At 33.6% G+C, this 26536-nt stretch overlaps 2 protein-coding genes across 2 annotated transcripts in view; one reads left to right on the top strand and one right to left on the bottom strand.

Moving 5' to 3' along the window:
- Window positions 1–26536, bottom strand: part of C4H17orf64 (chromosome 4 C17orf64 homolog) — a 57967-nt gene that overhangs the window by 10677 nt on the left and 20754 nt on the right. The gene's annotated exons all lie outside the window — the stretch shown is intronic.
- On the top strand, window positions 959–21729 carry APPBP2 (amyloid beta precursor protein binding protein 2). Its single transcript, XM_044673062.1, has 14 exons — window positions 959–991; window positions 2050–2061; window positions 3270–3412; window positions 4481–4632; window positions 6212–6335; window positions 10621–10789; window positions 12080–12169; window positions 14616–14683; window positions 14830–14935; window positions 15656–15780; window positions 18348–18433; window positions 18892–19082; window positions 19519–19684; window positions 21149–21729. The coding sequence occupies exons 1-14, from the start codon at window positions 959–961 to the stop codon at window positions 21400–21402; spliced, it is 1719 nt and encodes a 572-aa protein (XP_044528997.1). The 3' UTR covers window positions 21403–21729.

Raw genomic sequence — 26536 nt, 5'->3', positions numbered from 1 at the left:
GTGTAAAGTGCAGTTACACAATATGTTTTCATGACTACGATCCCAAAGAAATTCTGAACTCTGATTATATGATGATGAGTCATTTTGCTGAGAAACTATCATTTTTATCTATTACATTCCTTGTTTTCAGTGGTTGCTTTGAGTCTCTTGTCTTAAACAAAAGATGTTTGATTTACAGTAGAAAACAGGTTGGGGCATCTAGAGTCAGGAGGTTCTAGGTTCAGATATGGCCTCAAACACTTAGCTATGTGACTGTGGGCAAGTCACAACCCCCACTGCTTAGCCCTTATTGCTTTTCTGCTTTGGAAAAGATCGAAGGTAAGGATTTTAAAAAGGAAAGAAACAAAACAAATGAAAAATGTATTGCAGCCTTGGCCCTGGCATCCTGATCATTTTTAGTCTAATTGTTTGTATTTGGTAAATAAGAGAAGTGTGACTTGGGCTAGATCTGTCAATGTCAGCAACTTAAAATCATTTAGCTTCTTGGAAGGAAGATTTTTAGGTTTATAATGTTGGCTCTTTAAAATGTTTATATCCTTGTGCTGAGTTATTGATTCTAGTAATACTAATGAAAGAATGTAAACAGCCAGATTTGAATACTGATTGAATATTTGGGGGTAAGTAAGAGTGAGAAACCAAGGTTAACTCTGAGATTACAAACCTGGGAAGCTGGGTGAATGGCAGTGCCTTCTACAAAAACAGGGAAATTTAATGAAAGAGGGATGAATTTGGGAACGAGTTAATAAGTTCTGTTTTGGATATGTTGTATTTGTGGTATCTCCAGGACATTCAGTTGCAAATGGTGGTTGGTAATGCAGACCTGAAACTCAGAAGTGGGTACAAGATATATTGGCTTATGACTTATCTACATAGAGATTATATTTGAAACCATGGAAATAAATGAGGTCTCTAGAGTGTAGAAAGAAAAGGAAAGAAGCCCAAAGTGGTGGAGGTTGTGATGTGGATGGCATTGGAGTCTGAAGTTAAACAGGTAATAGATAGGAAGGAGGAAGCCAAGAGAAAAGAGTGAGAAAAACCTGTAGAAGTCAGAGTATCAAGAAGAAAGGGTAATCAACAGTGTCATGCCACTGAGAGGTCAAGAAAGATGAAGACTGAGAAATGATCATCAGATTTGGCAACTAAGCAATCATTGGTAACTCTTATTTAAAATTGTTTTTTATTTTGATGAATTTTCACATTAATTTTCCAAAGTTATATGGTCCATATTAACTCCCATCCTTCTTCCCACCTCCCTCCCAGAGCTGATAAGCAATTCAACCTGGGTTATACATGTATTATCATGCAAAACACAATCATTGGTAATTCTTTAGAAATAAGTTTCAGATGAGACAGAAGCCACATCTCATAATTGAAGACTATCTTCTAAGGCATGGAGGGTTGTAAATCTACAACTCATTAACTGATTTCAAAAGTAGTATGTAGATGCATTTTTTGATTACAACATATATTTATTAGGGATTTGATGGGCTCACAGAAAAAGTATATTCTGTGTCTGAATGTGGCTGTAGGAGAGCAAGTATCCTAATTGTATGGAAGCTATTACTGTAACATTGTATGGTGCATATTTTCACATACCAGCTGATGATCTTTCTGATATTAGCCATAACTACAAATTTCCTCTTATAGATTAACTTCCTTTTATACTGTATGTATATCTTGCATGTGCAGGGGGTTTTGTTTGTTTGTTTTTGATTTTTTATTTTTTTGGCATATTGTCTCTCCCATTCAACTGTAGGTTCCTTAAAGGAAGGGACTATGTTTTTGTATTTAGTATCCCCAGCATTTAACACAAGGCTTGGCATGTCATGGGCATTGAAGAAAGGCTTATAAAGTAATTGAATTTCTTCCTATCTTAGACTTAAGCTTCCCTGTATTTGAAGATGCAGACAACTTCTAATCCATCATGTTTCAAGGCTAGGCATCTTCATCACACATAGCAGATAGCTGGCTACTTTCCTGGAAGTTGTAGCAGTATTTAATTTGTTATTTCTTATGTTACTCTTTCTTTACCCATTTTCTTTTTTGCAGAACAAGTTGACAGTGAGTCAACCGACTCAATTATTGCTTTTAGGGCCAGGCCAGTCACTTTTGGGGCATGAGGGCATTTGCAGATACCTAGGTAGATTTCCCTAGTTGCCTAAATAATAAGTGAAAGTTAAAATTATTTCAGTCCTATAGTGTATATGGCTACATTTTATGGTATAGCCAGACTGGCTTTCATTTCTTCATATACGGCACTCCATCTCTTTCTAAGCTTCATGCCTTTGAACTAACCATCCATCATTCTTCATGTATTGACTATTCTCCCTCTTTAACTTTGCTTTATAAAATCCTTTACTTCCTTCAAGCATCACTATAAGAAATCTTTCCTGATTCTTCCAACTGTTTAGGTCTTCCTCCCCTAATTACTTTTTAACTAATCATCTTTTTAAACAGCATTTATTTTGTTTATGCTTATGTATATACATGATTCCCAAGGCAGAATATAAGCACCTAGAGAACAGGGATTATCTCACTAGATGTTTAATATATACTTACTGATTACTTGAAAAGAATTGAGTACATTGTAGACCCAATATAGTGCTTCTCTGATAAAGATTGTTTGTTTGTTTTTTAAGTATTTGATGAATTATTGGTTATGTTGTTTCTTTGCACTAAATAAAATATTAGGATGAAAGTAAACCCTAGAATGAGGTTCTCAGTGATCATAGAAAACTTTCATTATTATATGTAATTCAAGAAACATTTGTCATTAAAATGCTATTTAAAAGGAATGACCTTGGTTATTTAATCAAATAGGATTTGATTATAATTATATATAATATAATTCCAATTGGAATTTGACAAAGAAATGACCCTCTTCCTAGTTGTAAAAAGTTCCTTCAAATGAATCTGGCTACTTTTGTATTTAAACATTTGTATTCATTACTTTAAACTGTAACAACTTTGATCCTGTTTGTAGTCTGAATTCTAGAAAGAGATGAGGAAATATAGTAAAAAAAAAATTAGGAAAGATGGAAATAAATAATGGAAGAAGGAATTGGAGAGGGAGGAAGGATGAGAGTCAATATGGACCATATAACTTTGGAAAATTAATGTGGAAATTCATCAAAATAAAAAACAATTTTTAAAAGAGTTACCAATGATTGCTTAGTTGCCAAATCTTTACACAAAAAGTACTTTGCAAAAAACCTAATGCTAGCATGTTTCTACGAAGTAACTGTTACTTGACTATGTAACCAACACAGACTTTTAATAATGGAAGGAGAAAAATACATTTTATTTTATTTTATTTATTTCAGCTTTACCAACAAGGCCGTTTATGTCAACTGGGTAGCGAATTTTGTGAATTAGAAGTTTTTGCTAAAGTGTTGAGAGCTTTAGACAAAAGGTGAGTATATTAAATATTTCCTAAATGCAGATATTTGTGCTCTATATTCTATTATCCTGTTTTATATGATATTCTGTATTCTATAGAACACTAAGCATGGATCATAAATTTTTTAAAATTTAGCATCAAAACTTAAATTAGAGAAACAAATGGGTTTTTTTTTTTTAAGCAAACACTTCAGTAGTACATATCTATATAATTTATTTTAGTGGGAAGTCATTCGAGGATAGTTTTCTTCTTGGGAAATCTTTTCAGAATACAAAGTATTTAATAGTTACTATAAATTCTTTTTAGGATCAGTTAATTTGATCATTTCTTTGAACAACATATTTCAAATTCAAATACCTAGAGTACTGAGTAAAATTATTCATCTTATTGTTGAAAGCAAGACCCTTATCTGTGGATCCCAAAGTTAAATTGAAATACTATTGGATGAGGGGGCAGCTGGATAACTCAGTGGATTTAGAGTCAGGCCAAGAGACAGGAGGTCCTAGGTTCAAATCTGACCTCAGACACTTCCCAGCTGTGTGACCCTGGGCAAGTCACTTGACCCCCATTACCTACCCTTACCACTCTTCTGCCTTGGAGCCAATACACAGAAGTTAAGGGTTTAAAATAAAAAGAAAAGAAAAGAAAAGAAATACTATTGGATAAGGAACACCAAGTAAACTTTATACTTTTATTTTTTGTTATAAGTATTTTGATTTTTTTGATTGCAGACATTTCCATTGATACTGTTATTATCATCTCCATATAATCTTTGCTCAGTTAATAAAAGTACATATTGAATTATGTGAGTAGAGCCTCTAGTTCCACTTAATCCATATGGTACATATTCAGAACCAAGTTGTCATTTTAAACTGATTCTTCTCAAGTTAATCTTGTAATATTACTGTATTCTATTTACAGCTATATGTGTTGAAATGAATTTGTACTTTTTAAAAGTAGTAACTTATTTTTTGCTCAAAATTTTTAAAAAAGAAAAAGCATTATTTAAAAAAAAAGCCAGTATCTTCCAAAAGAATTAAGACATGATATTTTAATTTAATACCTTTTCCCCCTTTTTAGACATTTGCTTCATCACTGTTTCCAGGCTTTGATGGATCATGGTGTGAAAGTTGCTTCTGTCTTGGCCTACTCATTCAGTAGACGGTGCTCTTATATAGCAGAGTCAGATGCTACAGTCAAAGAAAAAGCAATCCAGATTGGCTTTGTTTTAGGTAAATAATAGGAAAAATAGAACAATGTGTATTATATAATGCTCTTGTAAATCAGTCAGACTTGTCAAACTATACAATGTTCTCCACAGTCTTCCCAATATATTCCAGTATATTAATGAGTGCCATGTAGTTATGCAGCACTTTGTGGTTACAAAGCATCTAGTAAGTAACTAGGTGATATAGTGGATAGACATTGGATTTGGAGTTAGGAAAATCTTAAGTTCAATTGCAACCTGAGTCATTCACTAGTTGTGTGACCCTTTATAAGTTACTTAACTAACTTCTTCCTCAAATTCCAAATCTGTAAAATCAGAATGATAGTATTATATATCTCCCAGGCTTGTTATGAGGATAAAATGAGATAAAATTTGCAAAGTACTTTGCCAGCATTGAAGTACTACGTAAATTTTAGTTATTATTAAGAAACCTATCAGGCTTAAGTCTTAACTTATTAGTCCCATTTTACAGGTAGTTGAGTAGCAGAGCTCATTCCTTTGACTCTCAAATTCAATTTTTCTCCCATTCTACCTTGGCATTTTACATAACATTTTCACATATACAAATCCATATACAGTATCCTATTGGGGACAATTATCTAATTTAGTCTTTTGTTATTGCTACCTATCATTCCTTGATGATTTTCTTTCTTAGTCACCTTTTTATCTCAAAATTTTATACCAGAAACATATGGCCGACATGAATACACAGATGCTAGGTGGGGAAGAGAACTTTTGGAAATCTTTCATTGTGTAGGTTACAAAAGTATAAAATAAGCTATATTTTCTAGGCTTTAGTATTTGCTAAAAGATAGTTAAACATTGAAAGTTGTAGAGGAATTTCATATAAAGACTTTGTTACTTGTGACTTATTTGAAGTTATTTAACCCATTGTGGGTCTAGGATGATGTTGCTAAAAATTGGGGTTTTTAATTCTCAAGGACATTATAGCCTGGTTCTAGTGGCAATGTGGAAGAATAGGGAAAGGGCTGGGTTTGGAGTTAGAATACCAGGACTTGGATCCTAGCTCTGCTGTTTACTACTCCCTCTATGACCTTGGGACAAATCACTTGGACTCTCTGATCCTCAGTTTCCTCATGAATAAAATTAGAGGATTGAACCAGATGCCTTCTGAAATCCTTTTTAGTCTAAATCCATTGAACTAGAGATGAAAAGCTGCAAGTATTTATTGGATAGCAAGTTCACTTCCACATAAATGATGTGGTTCACAATACCTTTTTCCTTCTCAGTATTTATTTTGCCTTTACCATGAATTTATTTGTAGTACTTTTTCCTCCTTATGAAAGGCCTCAAGAATTTGTAGGATGAAAATGTTAACTAATTACTTAGTAGTGATACATAATTATCTAGAAAATGTAGATTTTTTAGTACTGAGTAACCACTGTCCTTAAGTCCTTTTAATTAAAATTATTTCCTATTTTCTTACTATTTAAATTCCAAATTGTTTTAGAATTAATATAAAACAGCCCATTTTCCATGTCATTCATTTGTTTCATAGAATGTGGGAAATAGGTATTTTTGGAATTATCTGAAAATAGTTTGGTTTTCTTATTTTTTTTTAGGTGGCTTTCTCTCAGATGCAGGTTGGTACAGTGATGCAGAGAAAGTTTTCCTGTCCTGCCTTCAGTTGTGTACTCTACATGATGAAATGCTTCATTGGTTTCGTGCAGTAGAATGTTGTGTGAGGTAGGTTTAACTCTCTTGAAGTAGCTGTATTGGTGTCAAAGAATTAGCATTGAAGTCTACATTTTGGTTTAAATACATCTATGTCCTTGTTGACAAATATAATACTATTGTTATATTTGTATTATATATTTTTGCTGCCCTGCCCCAAAATACATTTAACTTACAGCAAAAGTTTTTTTGGGGGGGGGAGTGTTCATAGTATTTTACAGTGTTCTTTTCATTTGAGATAGACATGAATCACTAGGAAGCTCAGAAATTTTAGCACATACTTTATTGGGGAGAGAAGAGGCAATACTATCTTTAGTCTTCATATATAGGTTTCGTTTTTCTTTTACCATGATTTAGCCATTTTGGCCCCAGAGATGCAATGACTCCAAGCAAAATTCAGGAGTTTGTCAGTCACTATTAAGTGCCTAATTTGTGCCAGGCACTAGGAATCTAGAAAAAGGCAAAACAAACAAAACCAAAAAAAAGATCTGTCCCCAAGGTTAGCTTACAGTCTAATAGGGGGAAACAACATACAAAAGAAAAGCTTGAAAAGTGACATGGTGGGTTTGGAGGGAAAACGTACCAACATGATGGAGAAATTTAAAAGTAGCCCAGATGTTAGGAATTGAGATGTCTGATTCTGGCGCCCTCCTTAAATAGAGGATTTTGGAATTCATTCATCATAAGGTTAGAGGGTTGTAATGAGACATGAGTTGAAAGGTTGATTTGATCTTATAGAATGATGAGATTTCCCAGTGATACCCTCTGGTGATTTTTTTTTTTTACTATATTCTGTTCTTTTAATATGTTTGCATAACAGTTTCTTCATCTATAAAGTGATGGGTCTGGATGTTTTGACTTCTGTGGCCCCTTGCAGTTATAAATCCTATAATATTCTTTTGGTATACCTTTTTTGGTATTTTTCTCTTGCTTCTGCTTGAACTTCAGTTCTGCTCAAATTTTATTTATCTCTTTGTTTTTGGGTGTTTTCATTTTCTTAGAATTTGTAGCGACTTTATTTTTGGTGGAGATTTAAATTTTCTTAGGGGAGGGGCAGCTTTTAAAAAGCCAATATCTATTGTGTTCTCTCAGTCCACTTTCTATTGGGAGGTTTTTTAAACCATCCAAAACATCTGTTGATTTTTTACTTACTGAAGACTTTCAAAGAGTCAAGAAGAGCTGAAAGAAAAACTATCTCACTTTGATCTCACAAAAACTTTATTTAAAGAAGAAACAGAGGAGTTTCTCTAGTCTGAAATTAACTAACCCCCTAAACCCTGAATCTTGTCAGATTCCAAAGGCCCCTTCTTCCAGGTAGGAAGTAAGGGGGGTGGGGAGGGAGATGTGGTCCCTCCCTTGCATGGGACTGGTCCATTTCAAGACCAATCCCTGGCCTGGTAGTAGTGGGGAGGGACTCCTGGGGCATGCTGGGGAATATAGTCCCCTGGCCACAATATTTTTAAAACCCACAGTCACAACTTTTATAAATAACATATTCCACTGTTTTTTCACTCACCTGCTGTTGTATATGAAGAATCCAAATAGAATCTCTAGTCACCCTCTGTCTTATGTAAAGCCCCATTATAATTAATATTTCTTTATAGATCATTTTCTAAACCTTTAGTAACTTTTCTTGTTGTTCAAACACGATAGTGAAAAATTTATCCACACTTTTAAAATGTGGTGACCTAAACAGGATATACTTTTAAAATAAAGGCCTGAGGCTTCTAGGTGCCTCAATGGATAGAGACAGGATGTCCTGGGTTCAAATGTGGCCTCAAGCACTTTCTAACTGTGTGACCCTGGGCAAGTCACTTAATCTCAATTGCCTGGGCCTTACCAGTCTTCTGTTTTGGAACCAAGACTTAATATTGAGTCTAAGGCAAAAGATAAAGGTTTTTTAAAAACAAAACAAAACTACCTTTTGTGTGAAAAAATGTCTATCTATCTATCTATCTATCTATCTATCTATCTATCTATCTATCTATCTATCTACTTTTTAAAAAGACTCATTCTTTCAGTTGTGGAAAATTCCGAGTAGGATTCTCTGACTTTTTTTTAAATGTTTTTTTTGAAACCAACTTTGTATTAACTCAGTTGTATGTGCTGTACTTCTATAGTGACTCAGTGCTAAGTTCTCTCGTTTTTCTCCACATTTTTTACTATAACTAATATCTAGATTGTTGCACATGTTCTCATAAGTATACTAAATGTTTTTAGTAGTTCCCCCATACTCATATATTATGGCATATATTTAACATTTGTATGTACTATTTCTGATTATGAGTTTTTGGAACATGAATACCATTTAAAGCAGGACTCTGAAAATATTCATTTTCTCATTTCTGTCTGCTAATAGTAGATTGATTTAGTATTAAGTATTTTAATTATTTAAACTTTAGTGTCTTCAAATATAATATTCCTGGGTTAGCTATTGTATTTTTTATTTGCTTGGAATTTTTCCTAAATGGGAATCCTATTACTGATGAAAATTGAAAAAAATGCACACTAAGTTTAGCTAGAATGGTATGCTAATTCCTATCTTCTTGAATAGTAATAATTTACTTTTTTCTCTTGACTAATACAGAATACTGAAACGAAAGCAGTTGGCTGAATATGTAGTTATAAATATTTGTCATCTATTTAAAACTTAAGTGTTAATAATTATATTTTTTGTTGTTTAATTTTTGTTGTTTTGTTGTTTCTGAATATTTCATATATGCTGTGGTCAGATGTCCTGAAGAATTTTGAATAAAAATCATGACAATATTGCAGTAGGAGTAAGAAAAGTTTGGTTTAAGCCCTGACAAATAGATTAACTACATTAATCTTTAATTTCTTCATTTATGTATCAAGGAAAGTAATGCTTGCACTATCCAGCTCATAGTGTTGTTTTAAGTTTCACAGTTATAGATCTAGAAGAAGGGACCTCAGAGACCAGCGGATGAAATAGTGGATAAAAAATATCATGCCATCTAATCTCTAAATGAGAGGTGTTAAATTCATGGCTCACAAAACTTCTGACTCTCAGCTGGAACCAGAATAAATATAATTGGAGAATGTTTAACAAAATAAAAATACAATAATATCCCATAGATAATATTAATTTAGGGTTTTCTAAGTCTGTATGCTGTTGCAGGATCATCCTGTTTCTATTTGAATTTGATGGTACTGGACTACATGTTAGCTGCTATTATTTATTATTCCCTAGAAAAGCTTCTATATCTAGGCCTATTTTAACTATAGTTTATTAACTAGAGTCCAACAGAAGCATTTAGGGAAGCTTCTGGACTACACCTTGGTATAAAACAACCTCCAATACTAGCCCAGAGCTTAGTTTTATGTATTTTTTTCCTTAAGGTTTTGATTTAAGAACATTTTTATGGCTTAGTTTTTGTTAAGTGAATTATAACCTTTTATCCTCTTTTGCCTTTTGCTTTACATTTGCATTTAATAAAGACTTAGAAGCCCATCCAAGCATTGCTGTTTGAGGCCATATAGTACCTTTCAATGACATTATACTTTAGTCTCCCCATAGTGACTGAACATACCATAGGAAGAGGAACTGTCTTCAGAATTATGGACATTGTGTCCTGTGCTGCATTAAAGTAGGCTCTCTATTAATGTCACAGTCCACTATTGACTATTTAGAATATCATTATGAAACATCTAGCATTGTTTGTGGTATTTGGTTATTGAGGCAACATTGTTTGAGCTTCTAGTCATTCTCTTCTGGGATCATGGCTCTAGGCAGCAGAGGTAGGAATGAAAGAAATGAAGACTTCATTGAACTTCATTGGAAATAAACATGCACACAGAACAATTAACAGTGTTATATAGAAACATTTAAACTGGTAAAAATTTTAACTATTGTAATACAGACAGAATAAGTCTCTGAGAAAGAGCTAAGGGAATATTCAAAAGTGGGCATATTTAGCTAGTAAAGATTCCATGGATAGTTAACTCAAATGAAAACTAGGACCATTTCAAATGTTTATTTACAAAATTTTAAAATATTTCCAAAATTGATGCTACTTTGCTTTTGCCACCCCACAATTATTTGGCCTCTTTACTGAGTAAAATTATAAAAATCATTTTCCTTGTAGACATCATAACAGCTCAAGGAAATTTATTATCCTCAATTCTTGCTTCTTTTCCCTTAGCATTGCTTTGTCAGTAAACTAAAGACAACAGACTTCTTGTCTACACTGTACAAAAGAAGTGATTTTAAAGAACAAAATAGGATTAAATACAAACTGTTTCCTAAAAAGCATTGGTGTTATTTGTTTTCAAATAGGTTGCTACATGTTCGGAATGGAAACTGTAAATATCATTTGGGTGAAGAAACATTCAAATTAGCTCAATCTTATATGGACAAGCTCGCAAAACATGGCCAGCAGGCAAATAAAGCTGCTCTTTATGGAGAATTGTGTGCTTTACTCTTTGCAAAAAGTCATTATGATGAGGTGAGTATTCTTGAGGTAGTGATGGATGGGTGGAGTTCAGATGGACACCTCCTAACTTGTTTCAGAGTGTTACGATTAAAAATAATAACGACTGATATAATAATATAAATTAGTATTTTAATTAAAGCCATGGCCATGCTGATAAAATCATTAGACCATGCCTGTAAGAATTCAAACTGTCTCCACTATTTTTACCTTTTGTACCTTCCCGCGCCTGCTAGCTCAGAGAGAGCTTCCTTTTGGATTCTCCTCCCATTTAAGCTGTCCTCTGTGTGGTGATGCAGGCGTCCCCACATCCAAAAACCGGAAACCCGTTGGACCACGGAAAATGTAGTTTGATAGTTCCCAATTGTCCATAGAAAATATATATATATTTTTAATATATATATATTTTTAAATGGCATCTCCCAAATTCTAATTATACAATTCCCCCTGGGATCCGGCAAAAAAAAGTTGGTCTTTTTTCTTCGCTGGATCCGTAAACGTAGACAACTTCTAAAATTTTAGGAATTCGGGGGACAAAAGAAATGGATAAACAAATGGATAAAACTAGCCGCATTGACAAAAAACCAATTTGGGGGCAGTCCCCTATTGGCATAACATGTACTAATTAAAACAATACATTCAATTCAATTTCAACTCCCTATAATTCAATTAACTGCACCCCAAGGTTCAAATTTTGGTCTTCATGGTACAGTGAAGGCTTTTCAGGCATCTTTTTGGTGTCTTCACTAAACAGGTTCGTAGTCTGGATTCTGGGGAGATGGCAAGATCCTTATCCTGAAATTATTCTCAAAAGAATTTAAACTTTACATTATAGATTATAAAACATACATTTCCTTCTAAGAATTATACATTTAATTATGGAATCAATCTGAACTGTTGATTCCTGGCGGCCACGTTTTAAATATATATCTATAAAATACCTAAATTTCCCTCTTACAAGAGTAAACAAAACCATTCATCTTTTTATTGAAGAAAATAAAACTTAGGCCTTCTTCAACAGCTACATATAATAGATTGTCTTTGTTCCTGAAGATTTTAATGCAAGTAAACATTCTATGAATAAAATTAGCACTTTGAATTCATAAGGACTTGCTTTAAAATCTTATCATCTTAATTGTCTTATAAATCCAAAATATTCATGCATTAGGTTTGCTTAAGACACTACTAACATACTGAGTCAGTCATATTTACTATTTTACTTTGTATCGTCTTCTTAGTAGTGGCATTTTCATTAAGTGCTTCTATCTACTTTATGCTGCTTATGTAAATATTTGTCTCATGTAGGCTTACAAATGGTGCATAGAAGCTATGAAAGAAATCACAGTTGGTTTACCAGTCAAAGTAGTGGTGGATGTTTTACGACAAGCTTCAAAGGTAAGTTTAAATATTTTCAAATTTTAAAAGTATTGACTTTTAACTTCATAGTATATATCTGATTTTATAACATGATATCTTTTCCTATGACAGGGTAGTTATTATATGCTTTTGGTATTTTACTAATGTTTTTAATAGTTTATATACAAAATGCAAAATAATTCCCCCTAACGGTATCCTCAGAAATAAAGAATTTTTTTTTTACCTTTATTAGACTAAGAGATTTCAAATTATTTCCAAGTCATCTTGTGGCCTGTTGCTTCTTCTGCCAAAGTGTATATATACCCTCCTTTCTTTTGAAGAAATAACATTGCTCTGTCTGGGTCCTAGGTTCAAATCTGGATTCAGACATGTCCTAGATGTGTGACCCTGGGCAAGTCACTTAACCCCCATTGCCTAACCCTTACCAGAGTCACACAGCTAGGAAGTGTCTGAGATCAGATTTGAACCCAGGACTTCTCGTCTGTAGGCCTGGTTCTCAATCTACTGAGCCACCCAGCTGTCCCCTGAAGAAATTCTTTAAAAAGCAGAATTGGCCAAAAAGAAAAAGATGTTTAAAAATTCATTGAAGAAAGAGACAAGATGGCTCATACTACCTCACACTTATCAGATTGTCTAATATTACAGAAAAGGAAAATGACATGTTAGAACAAGTATTGGAAAATTGGGACACTAATGGATGATTTCTGGAGTTGTGAACTGAGCCAAGTGTTCTGGAGAGTGATTCAGAACTATACCCAAAGGGCTATAAAACTATAGCTACCCTTTAATCTAGCAATATTACTCCTAGGTCTACATTCTAAAGAGGTTAAAAAATAAATAAGTGAAAGGAGAAGGAAGAAAAGGACCTGTTTGTACAGAAATATTTATAGCACCTCTTTCTGTGGTGGTAAGGAATTGGAAATTAAAGGGATGCCCATTTATTGGGGAATAACTAAACAAGTTGTGGCATATGGTTATGATGGAATACTATTCTGCTATAAGAATTGATGAGCAGAATGCTTTTAGAAAAACCTGGCAAGACTTACATGAACTGATAGAAAGTGAACTGTTCAGAACCAGGAGAACATTATATATAGTTACAATGGTGTTGTATGCCGAACAACTGTAAAATGACTTAGAATACAGGAATGACAGGAATAAGATTCTTCTGGTAAGTTTCTCTTATGGCTGAAACCCCAATAATGTTCCTTTTCATTAATTTATATAAACAATATGATAATCTGAGACAGTTCCAAAGGACTTATGTTGAAAAATTGCTGTCCACTTCCAGAGAAAGAACTAATGGAATCTAAATGCAGATTGAAGAATAGTTTCTTTACTTTTTTTTTTTAACTTGTGCTTTCTTTCACAGTATAGTTATTATGGAAATATGGTTGGCTTGACTGCACATGTATAACCTATATTAAATTGCTTTCCTTCTCAGAGGAAAGAAGTGAGGAAGGGAGGAATGGAATTTGAAACTTAAAAAAATATATATTAAAAAAAATTTTTTTTAACTCCAAGGTTTCTTCAGAAATACAGTTTGTTCTGGGGGCAGCTGGGTGGCTCAGTGGATTGAGAGCCAGGCCTAGAGACAGGAGGTTCTAGTTACAAATCTGGCCTCAGACCCCTTCTAGCTGTGTTAAGTAATTCACTTAACCCCCATTGCCTAGCCCTTACCATTCTTCTGCCTTGGAACCAATACATAGTATTGATTCTAAGATGGAAGGTAAGAGTTTAAAAAAAAAGAAAGAATAGAAATACAATTTGTTCAATCAGTTCCATTTTGGAACAAATAGATACATTTGATTTCTTCAAACCTAGAGAAGGTATTCTTTTTCTTAAATCCCTTCATTAAAACCTAGTTAGTTCTTGAGTCACCTCAATGTCTATTGCTAATATTATGAAGTGTAAATGTACATTTGGTTCAAATAAATGGTATGATATATTAAAGAGTGAACAAAATAAAAATATTTACTAGTTACAGATTAATAAGAATCTATATTCAGAGTTCAAAACACAAATTATAACATAATAGGAAAAACTTTAGGAACTGACCAATGATTAACATCAGATCTTAGATCAAAATGAAAGAGTGTGTGGAATGAACATTAGTACAATATCAAAATAGTTAATAGAATTTAGACTAAAATATATAGTTCATTTATGATTGTAAAAGTTTCTACAAGACCTACTATAGTGAACTTTGAAGATATACTTTGAGGATGGGACCTATAACTGCATTATGAGTATTATTTAGAATGACCTTTCTTTTGCTTTAAGTGGAACTAGATTGCATTCCTCTACCTACTCTATAAATTGTATTCTTTGGGGTAGTTTGCTTTTATCAGCAGCAGAAGTGTGTACATTAAATTATTTATGAAATGTAATTTATATTTTACAAATTTTTTTTATTTTGAAGGTTTTGTTTTTAATTATGGTTTTTCTCCTCTACAATTCTTAGGCTTGTGTAGTAAAGCGTGAATTCAAGAAGGCAGAACAGTTAATAAAACATGCAGTGTACTTAGCACGGTAAGTGACTATTATTAAAAGTACATTTCTATGTAACAAATACACATGTCAATGAAATTTTTTTCCAAATATTAAGAGGGAAAAGTAATATATTTTAAAAATATGTTCATTAAGCTCCTAGATTCTTATTTTGCATATTTTTTCAGGGAACATTTTGGAGCTAAACACCCAAAATATTCGGATACACTGCTAGATTATGGATTTTACTTACTCAATGTAGATAATATCTGCCAGTCTGTTGCAATTTATCAGGTATGTTAAAGATTCAGAATTTATTTTCTGTTGTTTTTCTTAAATTCCTGGTCTAATCATTAAATGGCCACTTTTTGTTTATAATTCTCTCTCAATTCCTTAGAATAATTCTTTTTATGATGAACAGCTCATTTCATTAAAATAGTTTGTGATATTAAAAGGAAAGCTATTATCATAATTAGGCCCTTGATGTGACTAGATATAAATATCTTCCTTTCATTTATTTTGATGATATTGTTACCTATTAACTCTCACTTTAGAATTTTTCAATTCATACGATTATGGTTAACCTAATTACTGCATGGAAAAAATAGGTATTATTAAGTTATGTAAAATAGGTAATATCAAGTCAAGTTATGAAAGTTGGCTTCCCTTTTATGAGATCTAAGAACCAGAGCAAAATAAGCTTCCTAAAGAAACTCTTGCATCAACATGTTTGCAGATTCATTCCTTAATCTTTAAGTAAAATCATCTTCAGAAATTAAACATATTCTTGTGCATCTTCATGTTTAAAATCTATTTTAAAGCAGTACCTCATGTTTGGTTTAAAAATGTAAGGAACTATAGTATGTATACTTGTATAATTTATATAATATAAATAGTAATATGTGTTTTTCCATAATTATATATGCATATATATAACTGAGATGATTAACCAAATTGGATAGTGATTTATAAGTATTCTTGATTGAATAGGATTTCTTTTAACAAATATTTCAGACAGCCCTTGATATTCGACAGTCAGTATTTGGAGGAAAGAATATACATGTAGCCACAGCGCATGAAGATTTGGCTTATTCTTCTTATGTTCACCAGTATAGTTCTGGAAAATTTGACAATGCACTGTAAGTACTTAAATTCTTCTCTAGCAGAGGAAAAAATCCTGGAGGCTCATTGGAGGACTAGTTTCATCTAATACTATTGGAAGAACTGTACTTTACAAAATAAATTTGTACTCCCCTTTATCCCCCAAGTTGAAGATAAACTTCATAGAATAATTGTTGAATAGATTCCACCAGATTTTGAGTTAAAGAACCTAGTTTGGCATTCTAACTCTCCTACCTTGTGGCCTTGAAAGTGAGTGTTTTAATGTCTCTATGCCTGAGGTTTTAAACCTTTTTTTGAGTATTGGGTGCTTTTGGAAGTTTGCTGAAGCTTCTGAATCCCTACTTGAAATAATGTTTTTAAGTACATAAAATATAAATTACAAAGAAAGCAATTAATATTACATTGAAATGGTAAAATATTTTTTAAGCTTAAATTTCCTCATTTTTGTTTACTCTTGGCATCTTCACCTTCATTCATGGGACTCTGTGTACTATCTGTTTTAAAGAACATGTAAAACAACAATAAATCAATTACATGTAATAAATTTTCACTTAGGTTTTCCTAAGTTATATGATCAAACTTCTCTCCCTCCTTCTCTTCCCCCTCCCTGTGGCAGGCAATTCAATCTGTGTTATATTCATGCAAAAACGTATTTCCATATTTTTCATTTTTGTGAGTAATTTTATAAAGCCAAAATCTCAAAATATAAACCCAAATTAAAAAAGTGAAAAATCATATGCTTTCATCTGCATTCTGACTCCAACAGTGCTTTCTTTGTTTTTCTTTTTTTTTAAACCCTTAACTTCTGTGTATTGGCTCCTAGGTGGAAGAGTGGTATAGGTGGGTAATGGGGGTTAAGTGACTTGCCCAGGGTCACACAGCTGGGAAGTGTCTGAGGCCGGATTTGAACCTAGGACCTCCTGTCTCTAGGCCTGACTCTCAATCCACTGAGCTATGCTGCTGCTCTGTGGTTAACATTCTTTGTCATAAATCCCTCAGAACTATCCTGGATCATTGTATTGGTGACATTAGCTAAGTCTGTCACAGTTGATCATTCCATAATATTGCTGTTACTGTGTACAGCGTTTTCCTGATTCTGCTTATTTCTCTCTGCATCAGTTCATAAGGTTTTTTTTAACTCTTTCAGAAATCATACTGTTCATCATTCCTTACAGCACAATAGCATTCCATCACCAGCATATACCACAATTTGGTCAGCCATTCCCCTTAATGGACATCCCTTTATTTTCCAATTCTTTGCCACCATGAAAAGAACAACTATAAATTTTTTTTGTACAAGTAGGCCCTTCCTCCCCACCTTTTTTTCAAAATCTCTTTGGGATTGAGACCTAGTAGTGGTATTACTGGATCAAAGGGTATGTATTGTTTTATAGTCCTTTGGACATAATTCCAAATTGCCCTCCAGAATAGTTGGATCACTTCACTACTTCACCCAGCAATGCATTAGTGACTCCTCCAACATTTATTAATTTTTTTAAATTTAATTTATTGATTTCATTTTATTAATGTCATACTGGCCAATCTGATAGATATGAGGTGGTACCTCAGAATTGTTTTAATTTGCATTTCTCTAATCAAGAGGGATTTAGAACCTTTTTATATGATTTTTTTTAAAACCCTTATCTTTTGTCTTAGAGCCAATACTGTGTATTGGCTCCAAGGCAGAAGAGTGGTAAGGGCTAGGCAATGGGAGTTATGTGACTTGCCCAAGGTCACACAGCTGAGAAGTGTCTAATGCCAGGTTTGAACCTAGGACCTCCCATCTCTAGGCCTGGCTCTCAATCCACTGAGCTACCCAGCTGTCGCCTATATGCTTATTGATAGCTTTGATTTCTTCATCTGAAAATTGTTTATTTGTATCCTTTGACCACTTGTCAGCTAAATATTTTAAAACAAACATGGACACCTTTCCTTTTGAATAAACAACCTCTGGGCTAGACATTTTATCATAATAATCACTTCTAGAAATCTACTTGTCTTACACAGGTAGGAATAATGCTTGGAATATGTTTCTAGTCATTTAACATCACCATAATTTATTTAGTAATTAGGAGCATATATTTAGACCTGGAAGGGATTTTAGAAGCTATTTAGGCCAATTTCTTCTTTTTACAGGTAAAAAAATGAGGCCCAGAAAATTTGTGATTTTTGTAGGATCAGAGATCAAACTCTTCATTTAGATTTTCTATTTTAATACGAATAAGAGATATTCATATCCATATTTCTCAAAGGATCCTGGGCATATGTTAACACAAGAGTTTTGCTGTAACAAAAGGTATGAGGTGCATCTCTCTTGCACCCTGTGCAAAATGCTTGCTTTTAGCAGTCATAAAAGAGCCCATTAATAATATTCTTTAATGAGGTGATCTGTTTTCTATTGAGGGTTCCAAAAACAGTGTTATGAATTCAATGATTAAATAAAGGTCAACAAATTGAATGCCTCTTCTTCCCCTCTTAAATACCCAATATATTTCCTAACTATCATGATATTACAGACTTAAGAATTTTGTTTTAAAGATGCAAACTAATTGAATATAAAATAAATAATTTAACTGTGTTGCAGATTCCATGCAGAAAGGGCCATTGGAATCATTAATCATATCCTTCCAGAAGACCATCTTCTTTTGGCTTCCTCAAAGAGAGTGAAAGGTACTTTTTTGATTTGTGGCATTTAAAAGTGGGATTATGGTTTATTTCTTTTGTTCTGGCTAGACAAGATCCTGTATATCAAATTTCTGCTTATCATATCCTAGGCAATATAAAATATTTTAAATGACTAACTACAAGTTGAATAAAGAACTTTTTAAAAAAATCCTTACCTTCTGTTTTAGAATCAATACTGTGCATTGGTTCCAAGGCAGAAGAAGAGCAGTAAGGACTAGGCAGTGGGGGTTAAGTGATGTGCCCAGGGTCATACCTCTTGGATATATCTGAGGCCTGATTTGAACCCAGGACTCTCATTTCTCGTCCTGGCCCTCTAGCCACTAGCTATCTCTAGCCACCTAGCTGTCTCACTAACATGCAGTTTTCATAGATGGTATGAATTTCTGGCTGCTATGATTGTGATTGCTAACTGTGAAATACAATAATTCTGTTTCTTTTTATAGCACTTATTTTGGAAGAGATTGCAATTGACTGTCATAATAAGGAAACTGAGCAGAGGCTGCTTCAAGAAGCTCATGATTTGCATCTGTCTTCACTCCAGCTGGCTAAAAAAGCTTTTGGGGAGTTTAATGTTCAGACTGCAAAACACTATGGCAACCTTGGAAGACTCTATCAGTCTATGAGAAAATTTAAGGTAGAATTATCATGCTAAAAATTCATCTTCCTTTTTGTACTTATAACACTTATTTATGTGTAAGAGTATAATGCATTGTATTGCCCTGGAATTATTAGATCACTCTACAGAAAATGCATTTGAAATAGCATGCACTGTGGCTGTCCAACAGCTTCAGAGTGAATGTTTCATAAACTTAATGTTTTAGGCTTGGCAGGAAAGCTGCTTTATTAAAGGGTACAAGCTGCTAAACTTAAGGGCAAGTATAACTTAGTTCCTTTCCCCTGGAAATTTTCATTTGAAAACTAGATGGCAGCTTGCCAGAAACTTTATAAAGGGAATGCTTATTTCAGATAGGAGTTGGATTATGATCTCTGAGGCCCTTTCTACTAATTAAAATTCTAAGAATGCTGTATGCTTCTGTATTTTGATGGATCATGGCTTAATTATCTTTCAGGAAGCAGAAGAAATGCACATCAAGGCAATTCAGATTAAAGAACAACTTCTTGGTCAAGAAGATTATGAAGTAGCCCTTTCAGTGGGACATCTGGCTTCTTTGTATAACTATGACATGAATCAATATGAAAATGCAGAGAAACTTTATTTGAGATCAATAGCAATTGGTGCGTTATTTTAACTTATTTCCAGTTCACTGATTAAATTGAGCAACATGTCATACAGTGTTTTCATAGGAGTTACATTATGAAAGTTTTAGTCATCTTAGAACTGCTATGTATAGAAACACCACAGCAGAGCACAAGTTGTAGTTTGCATAAATGCAACTCCATTGCTTCACTTTTGGACCTAGTGTTTCTTTTTATTGTAGAATGTTATAGCTCAGCAAAGTTAGTAATTGACTAATTTAAAATGATTTTGAGTATACTTTGAGAAAATTATTAAGTGAAAAATAACATCAGTAGCTTTAAAATATTTGCACATTTAGTTTTTATGAGATTAGACAGTTTATATTTAATGCAAAACTATTGTTCTTGACTATCAGAACTTCATATGAAGAAATAAAAACTTAAAAAAATGAGATAGTTGGCAGCCTCTTTGCTCATCTACGAAGATGTCTTTTATTATCACTTAAAATCTGACACATTATTAATATTTTGACTATATAGAATAAATAATTGTTGGAGTTATAGTGATATTGTAGTTTAATGATATCCTTCAGAACCAGAAAGCAAAATTAGAGAACCTTTTTTCTATCATGGGCAGCATAAGTAATTTAGCCTTTTACCCATTAATTTCACTATTAGGAATATTTCCTAAAAGTGTTAAAAAATTTAGTTGCATTTTCATCTTTCAAAAAAAAGAGTAAGAAGTTCTTTACACTTTTTTTTTAACTTACCTTCTGTCTTAGAGTCAATACTGTGTATTAATTAGTTCCCAGGCAGAAGAGTGGTAAAAATTAGGTAATGGGGGTTAAGTATCTTGCCCAGAGTCACACAGCAAGGAAGTGTCTGAGGGCAGATTTGAACCCAGGACCTTCCATCTCATGAGTTTGGCTCTTAATCCACTGAGTCACCTAATTGCCCCTTATTTACCTTTTAAATTAAAAGGCAATAGCTCTATTTGACATATGTAACAAAGTGATTCTGTGATTTTTATATACATACACAGACACACACTTTCCAACCTTCATGGAAGACCCATTATATATATATTCTTTCAAGATAATTTGCTAAACATAAAAGGCTTACTTGCATTTTTCTAATCATAGGTATCAACAGGAATATCGCATCTTGTTGTTTGCTCTAAGGGACAGATGAAATGAAGTCCAGGGTCAGAGCCATCTTATGGGCAAGAAGTATCAAATTACCATTAAATGGTTTCCTTCTACTTTCTCTGAAAATTCCCCTCCCCCCCCATGAACTAACTACTTAAAGTACTGAAAGTTATTAAAAAAAAAAAAATAGAAAACACAGATATTACTAGATCCATAAATAATGTCTGGGTGTTTCAAGTCCTTTCAAAAGAATAAAATTAAGGCATTTAATATTAAAAATGGATCTGTTCTTATTAAAGTACATAATTATACTTTTATAGAAGTTTCTTATTTTTACTTTTTTTTTCTTTTTTAGGGAAGAAACTTTTTGGTGAAGGCTATAGTGGACTAGAGTATGATTATCGAGGTCTCATTAAACTTTATAATTCAATTGGCAATTATGAGAAAGTATTTGAATACCACAATATTCTTGCCAATTGGAATCGGTTGCGGGATCGTCAGTTTTCAGTGACAGACGCTCTGGAAGATGTAAACACCAGCCCGCAATCCACTGAGGAAGTGGTTCAATCTTTCTTGATGTCTCAGAATATTGAAGGACAGAGCTGCTGAGGGTGAACCTCAATTAACCAATTTACCTTCTCCCAGATTCCAGGGGAATTCATACTGTGAAATCAAAACCATGTAGTTTTCTGGGGCTGGAATTTGCATTGAAACACTGGTCCAGTCCATTGAAGGCCCTGTTTGGGTAACCCCTGTCTCACAGAGTACCCGTAGGAATAAGCGCGTATTCAATTTCTTATCAGCATGTACAGCATGTGTAGTAGTCTGGCTCACATTTTCAACCTAGTAGAACAAACACCAGAAGATCCTATTTTTTTCTTTTTCAAAGGAAGTCATTTTGCAGAGAGCCTGCAAGAAAAACCCTAAATAAAACTATTTAAGAGTTTAAAAGAGTTGCATTCTTATTATGAAAGGATGATTTTAACAACTGTTTTTAACAAATAATTCTTCCATGTGGAGGTATTCAATACTGTATTGTAAAAAGATTTTATGGAAAACAGTCTTTATATGCAATATAGAAAAGTTAATCACAAATACTAATGAAAGAGGGATGTCCTGACTTAGGTTTGGCTGCCTTACCAGGGGAATAGAGAAGAACCACTCCAGAAACGTGTTGTGAACCACACTATGTTGCAAGGGAAGGACTGTTAAATCATCTGAACTGGACCAGTGTTGATCTGTAAGTAATAGAAGATCTGATAGACCAACGATCTTATTTTTCTTTTTTGTTTTGCTTGTTTTTGGTTTGTTTTAGTTTTTTTTGGTACAGCAAAAGCAAGAAGTTCTAATAGTATTTCATGATAGGACCAGGAAAATCTAAAGAGGACCAGTCTTTATAACTAAAGGTTATTTGGACCAGTGGCTTTAATTTAATATTTCTGCCCCTACATATACACTTTACCAGTAGCGTGATTTCATTTAGATGTTTGATGATCAACGATATGCAAAAATTATATTCATGTAATAGATTTTTTTTAAATACTAGGAATGAAAGTTGGCAGTGGCATGTCTTTAGTAAAGGTACACAAATGTCAATGCCATAAGCAACTCTAGAAATGCTTCAGTATCTGCTACAGTCACTCCTTTCCCTATTACTCACCACATTTTAAATAAGCTTACCAGTAATTGAGGCAGTAAAATGTATACTGGCAAATAACTTTGTGAAAAAATCCGGTTCTGTGTATGGGGATTTCATATTATTGTACATTTTGCAGCAGAAGGGGTCATTGAGGAGAGGGAGGAATGCCCCAAAAGCACAATAAGTCTTTTAGTGATGCTTCATTTCTAAAGTGAATGTTATTGTACAACCAGAAACATTTTTGCTAGAAAGGCATCAATTAAATATAAAACTCCCCTAACACTATATGCCTGTTTCACTAGCTTGTCTTAATTTTTGTTTGTTGGATTTTAGGAGTATTTTTTTTTTAATTAAACCAGTCAGGTTATTTAATATTGAGGTAATATACAAATTTGAGAATGGTTTTGTCATGTAGCAATTTAGAAACAAAAAGATCTTTTACTGTTACCTCAATTCTTATTATAGTGGCACAAAATATGCCTCTATAGTTAAGGGTCTGGGTTTTCCCCCCTATTTTCAGGGGTTTTCATGATTTGGCTGTTGAGATTTTACTCCTAGCTGAAGGCTTGGAGTGATGTGTGTATGAGTGATTGTGTTTTTGTTTTAACATTAGGGGTGGGATGGAACTCTACTTAAAGATCTCCCAAGTCGAGTGTAAAAAGAAAATTTCAATTAATGATTTCATACACTTTAAATTACTCAGCAAAGTTTTGTTTTAAGTTACTATTTTGCAATTGGTTAGTTTTGCAGGGGGATGGGGAAGAGGAATGTAGGAAAAATTCCTAATAAATAGGATACTAATTAGTATTAATATAGAAATTTTTGGGCATAATAGTTGCAGAGGTGTCTTAATTTTTTAAAATTATGGATTGATTGCATTGACATATCAGCAAAACAATGTAGAACTGGTTCTAGTCATGCAATCTGATGTCAAAGCCAGCTTTTTAATTATTAGTAGTCTGTGCTGAAGGGCTATAGACTTTTCAAGCTGTTCAGGGCTATCCTAATAAATAATAATAATTTAAATTACCCCAAAGATAATTTATAGGATAGACTAACACTTGTTATGATCTGTAAAGAGTCATTTGTTGTATTTGCGGCATTGGAATGACTAGTTTAAATTGTTTTTCAACATGGTGTTCTCATGCTTCAATATGAAGTTTTCAAATTAACCTAATTTGGGGGGGAATGTTTGGAAAGAGGGTTACACAGACACAGACACACACAGACGCACAGACACACACACACACACACACACACACACACACAGCCTCCAAGAATTAAATCAAGCAAAAGGCAGTTCCCCAGAATTCCCTGTCAGTTCTTGAATTTAACTTATTCTGTTATAAAACACTGAACCTATCCAAAGTGATGTTTGAAGCTGCAGTGCCCAAATGCTGCCTCCATTCAGAACAATATCAGTATTTTGGGGGTTTTGCCTTTCTCCTCAAAAGGTATAAAACTGAGCTCTTAACATCATTTTGATGTAGGCTTACATGAACTTATTTCCATTAATGATTTATGCAAGCTTTCCGATTTTCAGAGAAAGAGAAAAGGTGAAAAGAAAGAGGGACTTGTCTGTTTATTTTATTAATTTTTAATTAATAAGGAGCAATTCCCTGGTAAGTGTAAGATTTCTCCTTTAATGGGAAGCATTTTATAATCAAAAGAGATAAATATGACCATAATCCTCAATGAAATGAATTAAACTGTCTGTCATGCTTACTTATTGCTCAGAAAACATTTTACTTTTGTGAATTAGTCTCTATGGGTTCAAAGCTTTAGAATTTCGGAGGAGGTTCTTATTCATGAATAAATCTTGTTCTTACCTTTCCCCTAATTTTATTCTTTCTCTAAGGTTTAGCACTACTGAAGCTGAGTGTGTTGATAAGCACTCATTTAACACTATTCCATCCCATACAGCCCTGCATTAAGATTAGGGGTTCACATATGTTTTCTTAAACTGTAGGCTGTTGTGGTCCTCCAAGCTGGCCCTGCTTAGAGCATTTTTACCACCTATTACCAACAAATCTCTGCTGCTGCTTTGTAGAAGGACACTCACTACTGTTTAACTAGATACCTGTTATTTAAACATATTGCACACAAGGTGGCTTTTTTAATTGGGGGTGGAGGGATGGGATTTGCAAAGTTTTTTGGGGGCCTAACTTGTTAGGAAAACTTGATTGTTTTTTACATCCAAAAATATTTCCCATAAATGCTGAATTGTGCTGCTTCTTTAGTACCCAACCAATGTACTTTCTTTCAGCCCATGTGCAGGCAAAGTATAAGGCAGAAAACACAAGCCCAAGACATAATATAAGTTGCTGGCATAAACTTTATTTGAAACAGGGATTCATTGAATAGCAAAGTATATGAACTACTTCTTGGTCATAAATTCCTATATTTTGTTGCCTGTGCTGCCCACAAATTACAATTTATGGCAAAACTTTTAACCAGAATAAAATGCTTACTGCTAAGTCAAGATTTCCATTTGGGGTTTTATTTTCTTGACCTAAAAATGAAAGAACACACACACACACACACACACACACACACACACACACACACACGTTTGAAAAAAAAAATACTTGAAATCTAGATTAATCACCACATTAAAGAGCTCTAGGTATACTTTTGTCCCCAAATCTCAGGAAAGTTTTAGGCAATGAAATCAGGCCTATTGGTGATTTTAAAGGAGTGTGCTTTAGGATTTGTTTTTAACAATACTGTACTTAAATTGCAATCTTAGGTATCTATAGCATGAGTGGCCTTAGTGAGTTTGTTGAAGTGCACATTTTTTTCAAAGGTAAATTTTAAGATAAAAAAAAACATATATATATATATGCTATATATATAGTTATCTAGAAAACTTGGTTTGTGGTGCACAAGTTAAGTGTTGGATCACTAAATAACTGTTGCAGGTACCATTTGTGTAACATTTTTCATTTATGTACATTCCTCTGATGGGAAGCTATGTTGCCATGGTAACTAAAACTTTACAATTTAGTTCTACTCTTATGGTGTGAATGAATGCTACATTTATTAAATATTACCAGGTTCAGTACTATTTTTATACTTTATTGCTACAGGGGATTTTAATTTAATGGGATTCTTTTAAAAAATTAAAGTAGTTGCTTGACTATTAAAAGCAATTTACTAAAAATACCTTATGTGAGAATCCCCATTAATAGTGCCACAGTAATTTATTTAGATATACTTAGGTCATTAATAGATTTTGAAGACAATTCTTTGTTGTGTCAAGAATAACCTTTCGTATCATACTTCGCACAGACTTGTAGTGCCCAACATTATTTGTAACCATCAAACCATATTGAGTATGTTTGTAACCAGCATTGTGATATTCTGTAATTGTATTGCTAAAAATGAATTATTGACCTAATAAATAGAGTGTTCCTGCATTCATAGTATCTGTTTCCAATTTAGTTGTGATTGTCTGGTATGGGTTTGGGGCCCCACTTTCATTTCTAATTATAATTCAGAGACATTATGGTATAGGGGAGATAGATCTGGCCTGTATCTTTTAGTCTCATTGGACCTTAGAAGACTTGCCATAATGAGTAGAAAGTTGGCCTTTGATATCAGGGTTTAAGTCCTGCCTCTGACATATAGGCTCTGTGACCTTGGCCAAGTCAGCTCTCTGCAGGATGCCAAGGTAGTTTCTTCATCTTGGAGCTTCTGATGGGTCTACTGCCTATCTCTCCCTACTGTTCACATCATAATCACTTCAACTTTAAAGCTGTCTTTGATTTGAGGATGGAAGGTAAAGACTGCTAATAGGGGAGGGAAAGGAAAGAGAACAAGTATTTATATAGTGAATACCATGTGACCAGGCACTGTGCTATGCACTTTATAGGCATCTTGTTTGATTCTCCCAACAACTATGTAAGTTAAGTGCTATTATCCCAATTTTTACAGTTGGGAGAACTGAGGCACAGTGGTTAAGTGACTTGCCCAGGGTCACACAGCCAGTATATGTCTGAGATAAGATTTGAACTCAGGTCTTTCTAACTCCAGGCTAGGCACCATTACTTTGCCACTTACGTCTGGCAGAACAAATGTTTCGCTGTGATATAATGAAGTTAT

This window comes from Gracilinanus agilis, chromosome 4 (genome assembly GCF_016433145.1).
Source record: "Gracilinanus agilis isolate LMUSP501 chromosome 4, AgileGrace, whole genome shotgun sequence".
Lineage (NCBI taxonomy): Eukaryota > Metazoa > Chordata > Mammalia > Didelphimorphia > Didelphidae > Gracilinanus > Gracilinanus agilis.
The sequence above is the reverse complement of the archived record's forward strand: the minus strand, read 5'-3'. Positions and strand labels throughout refer to the sequence as shown.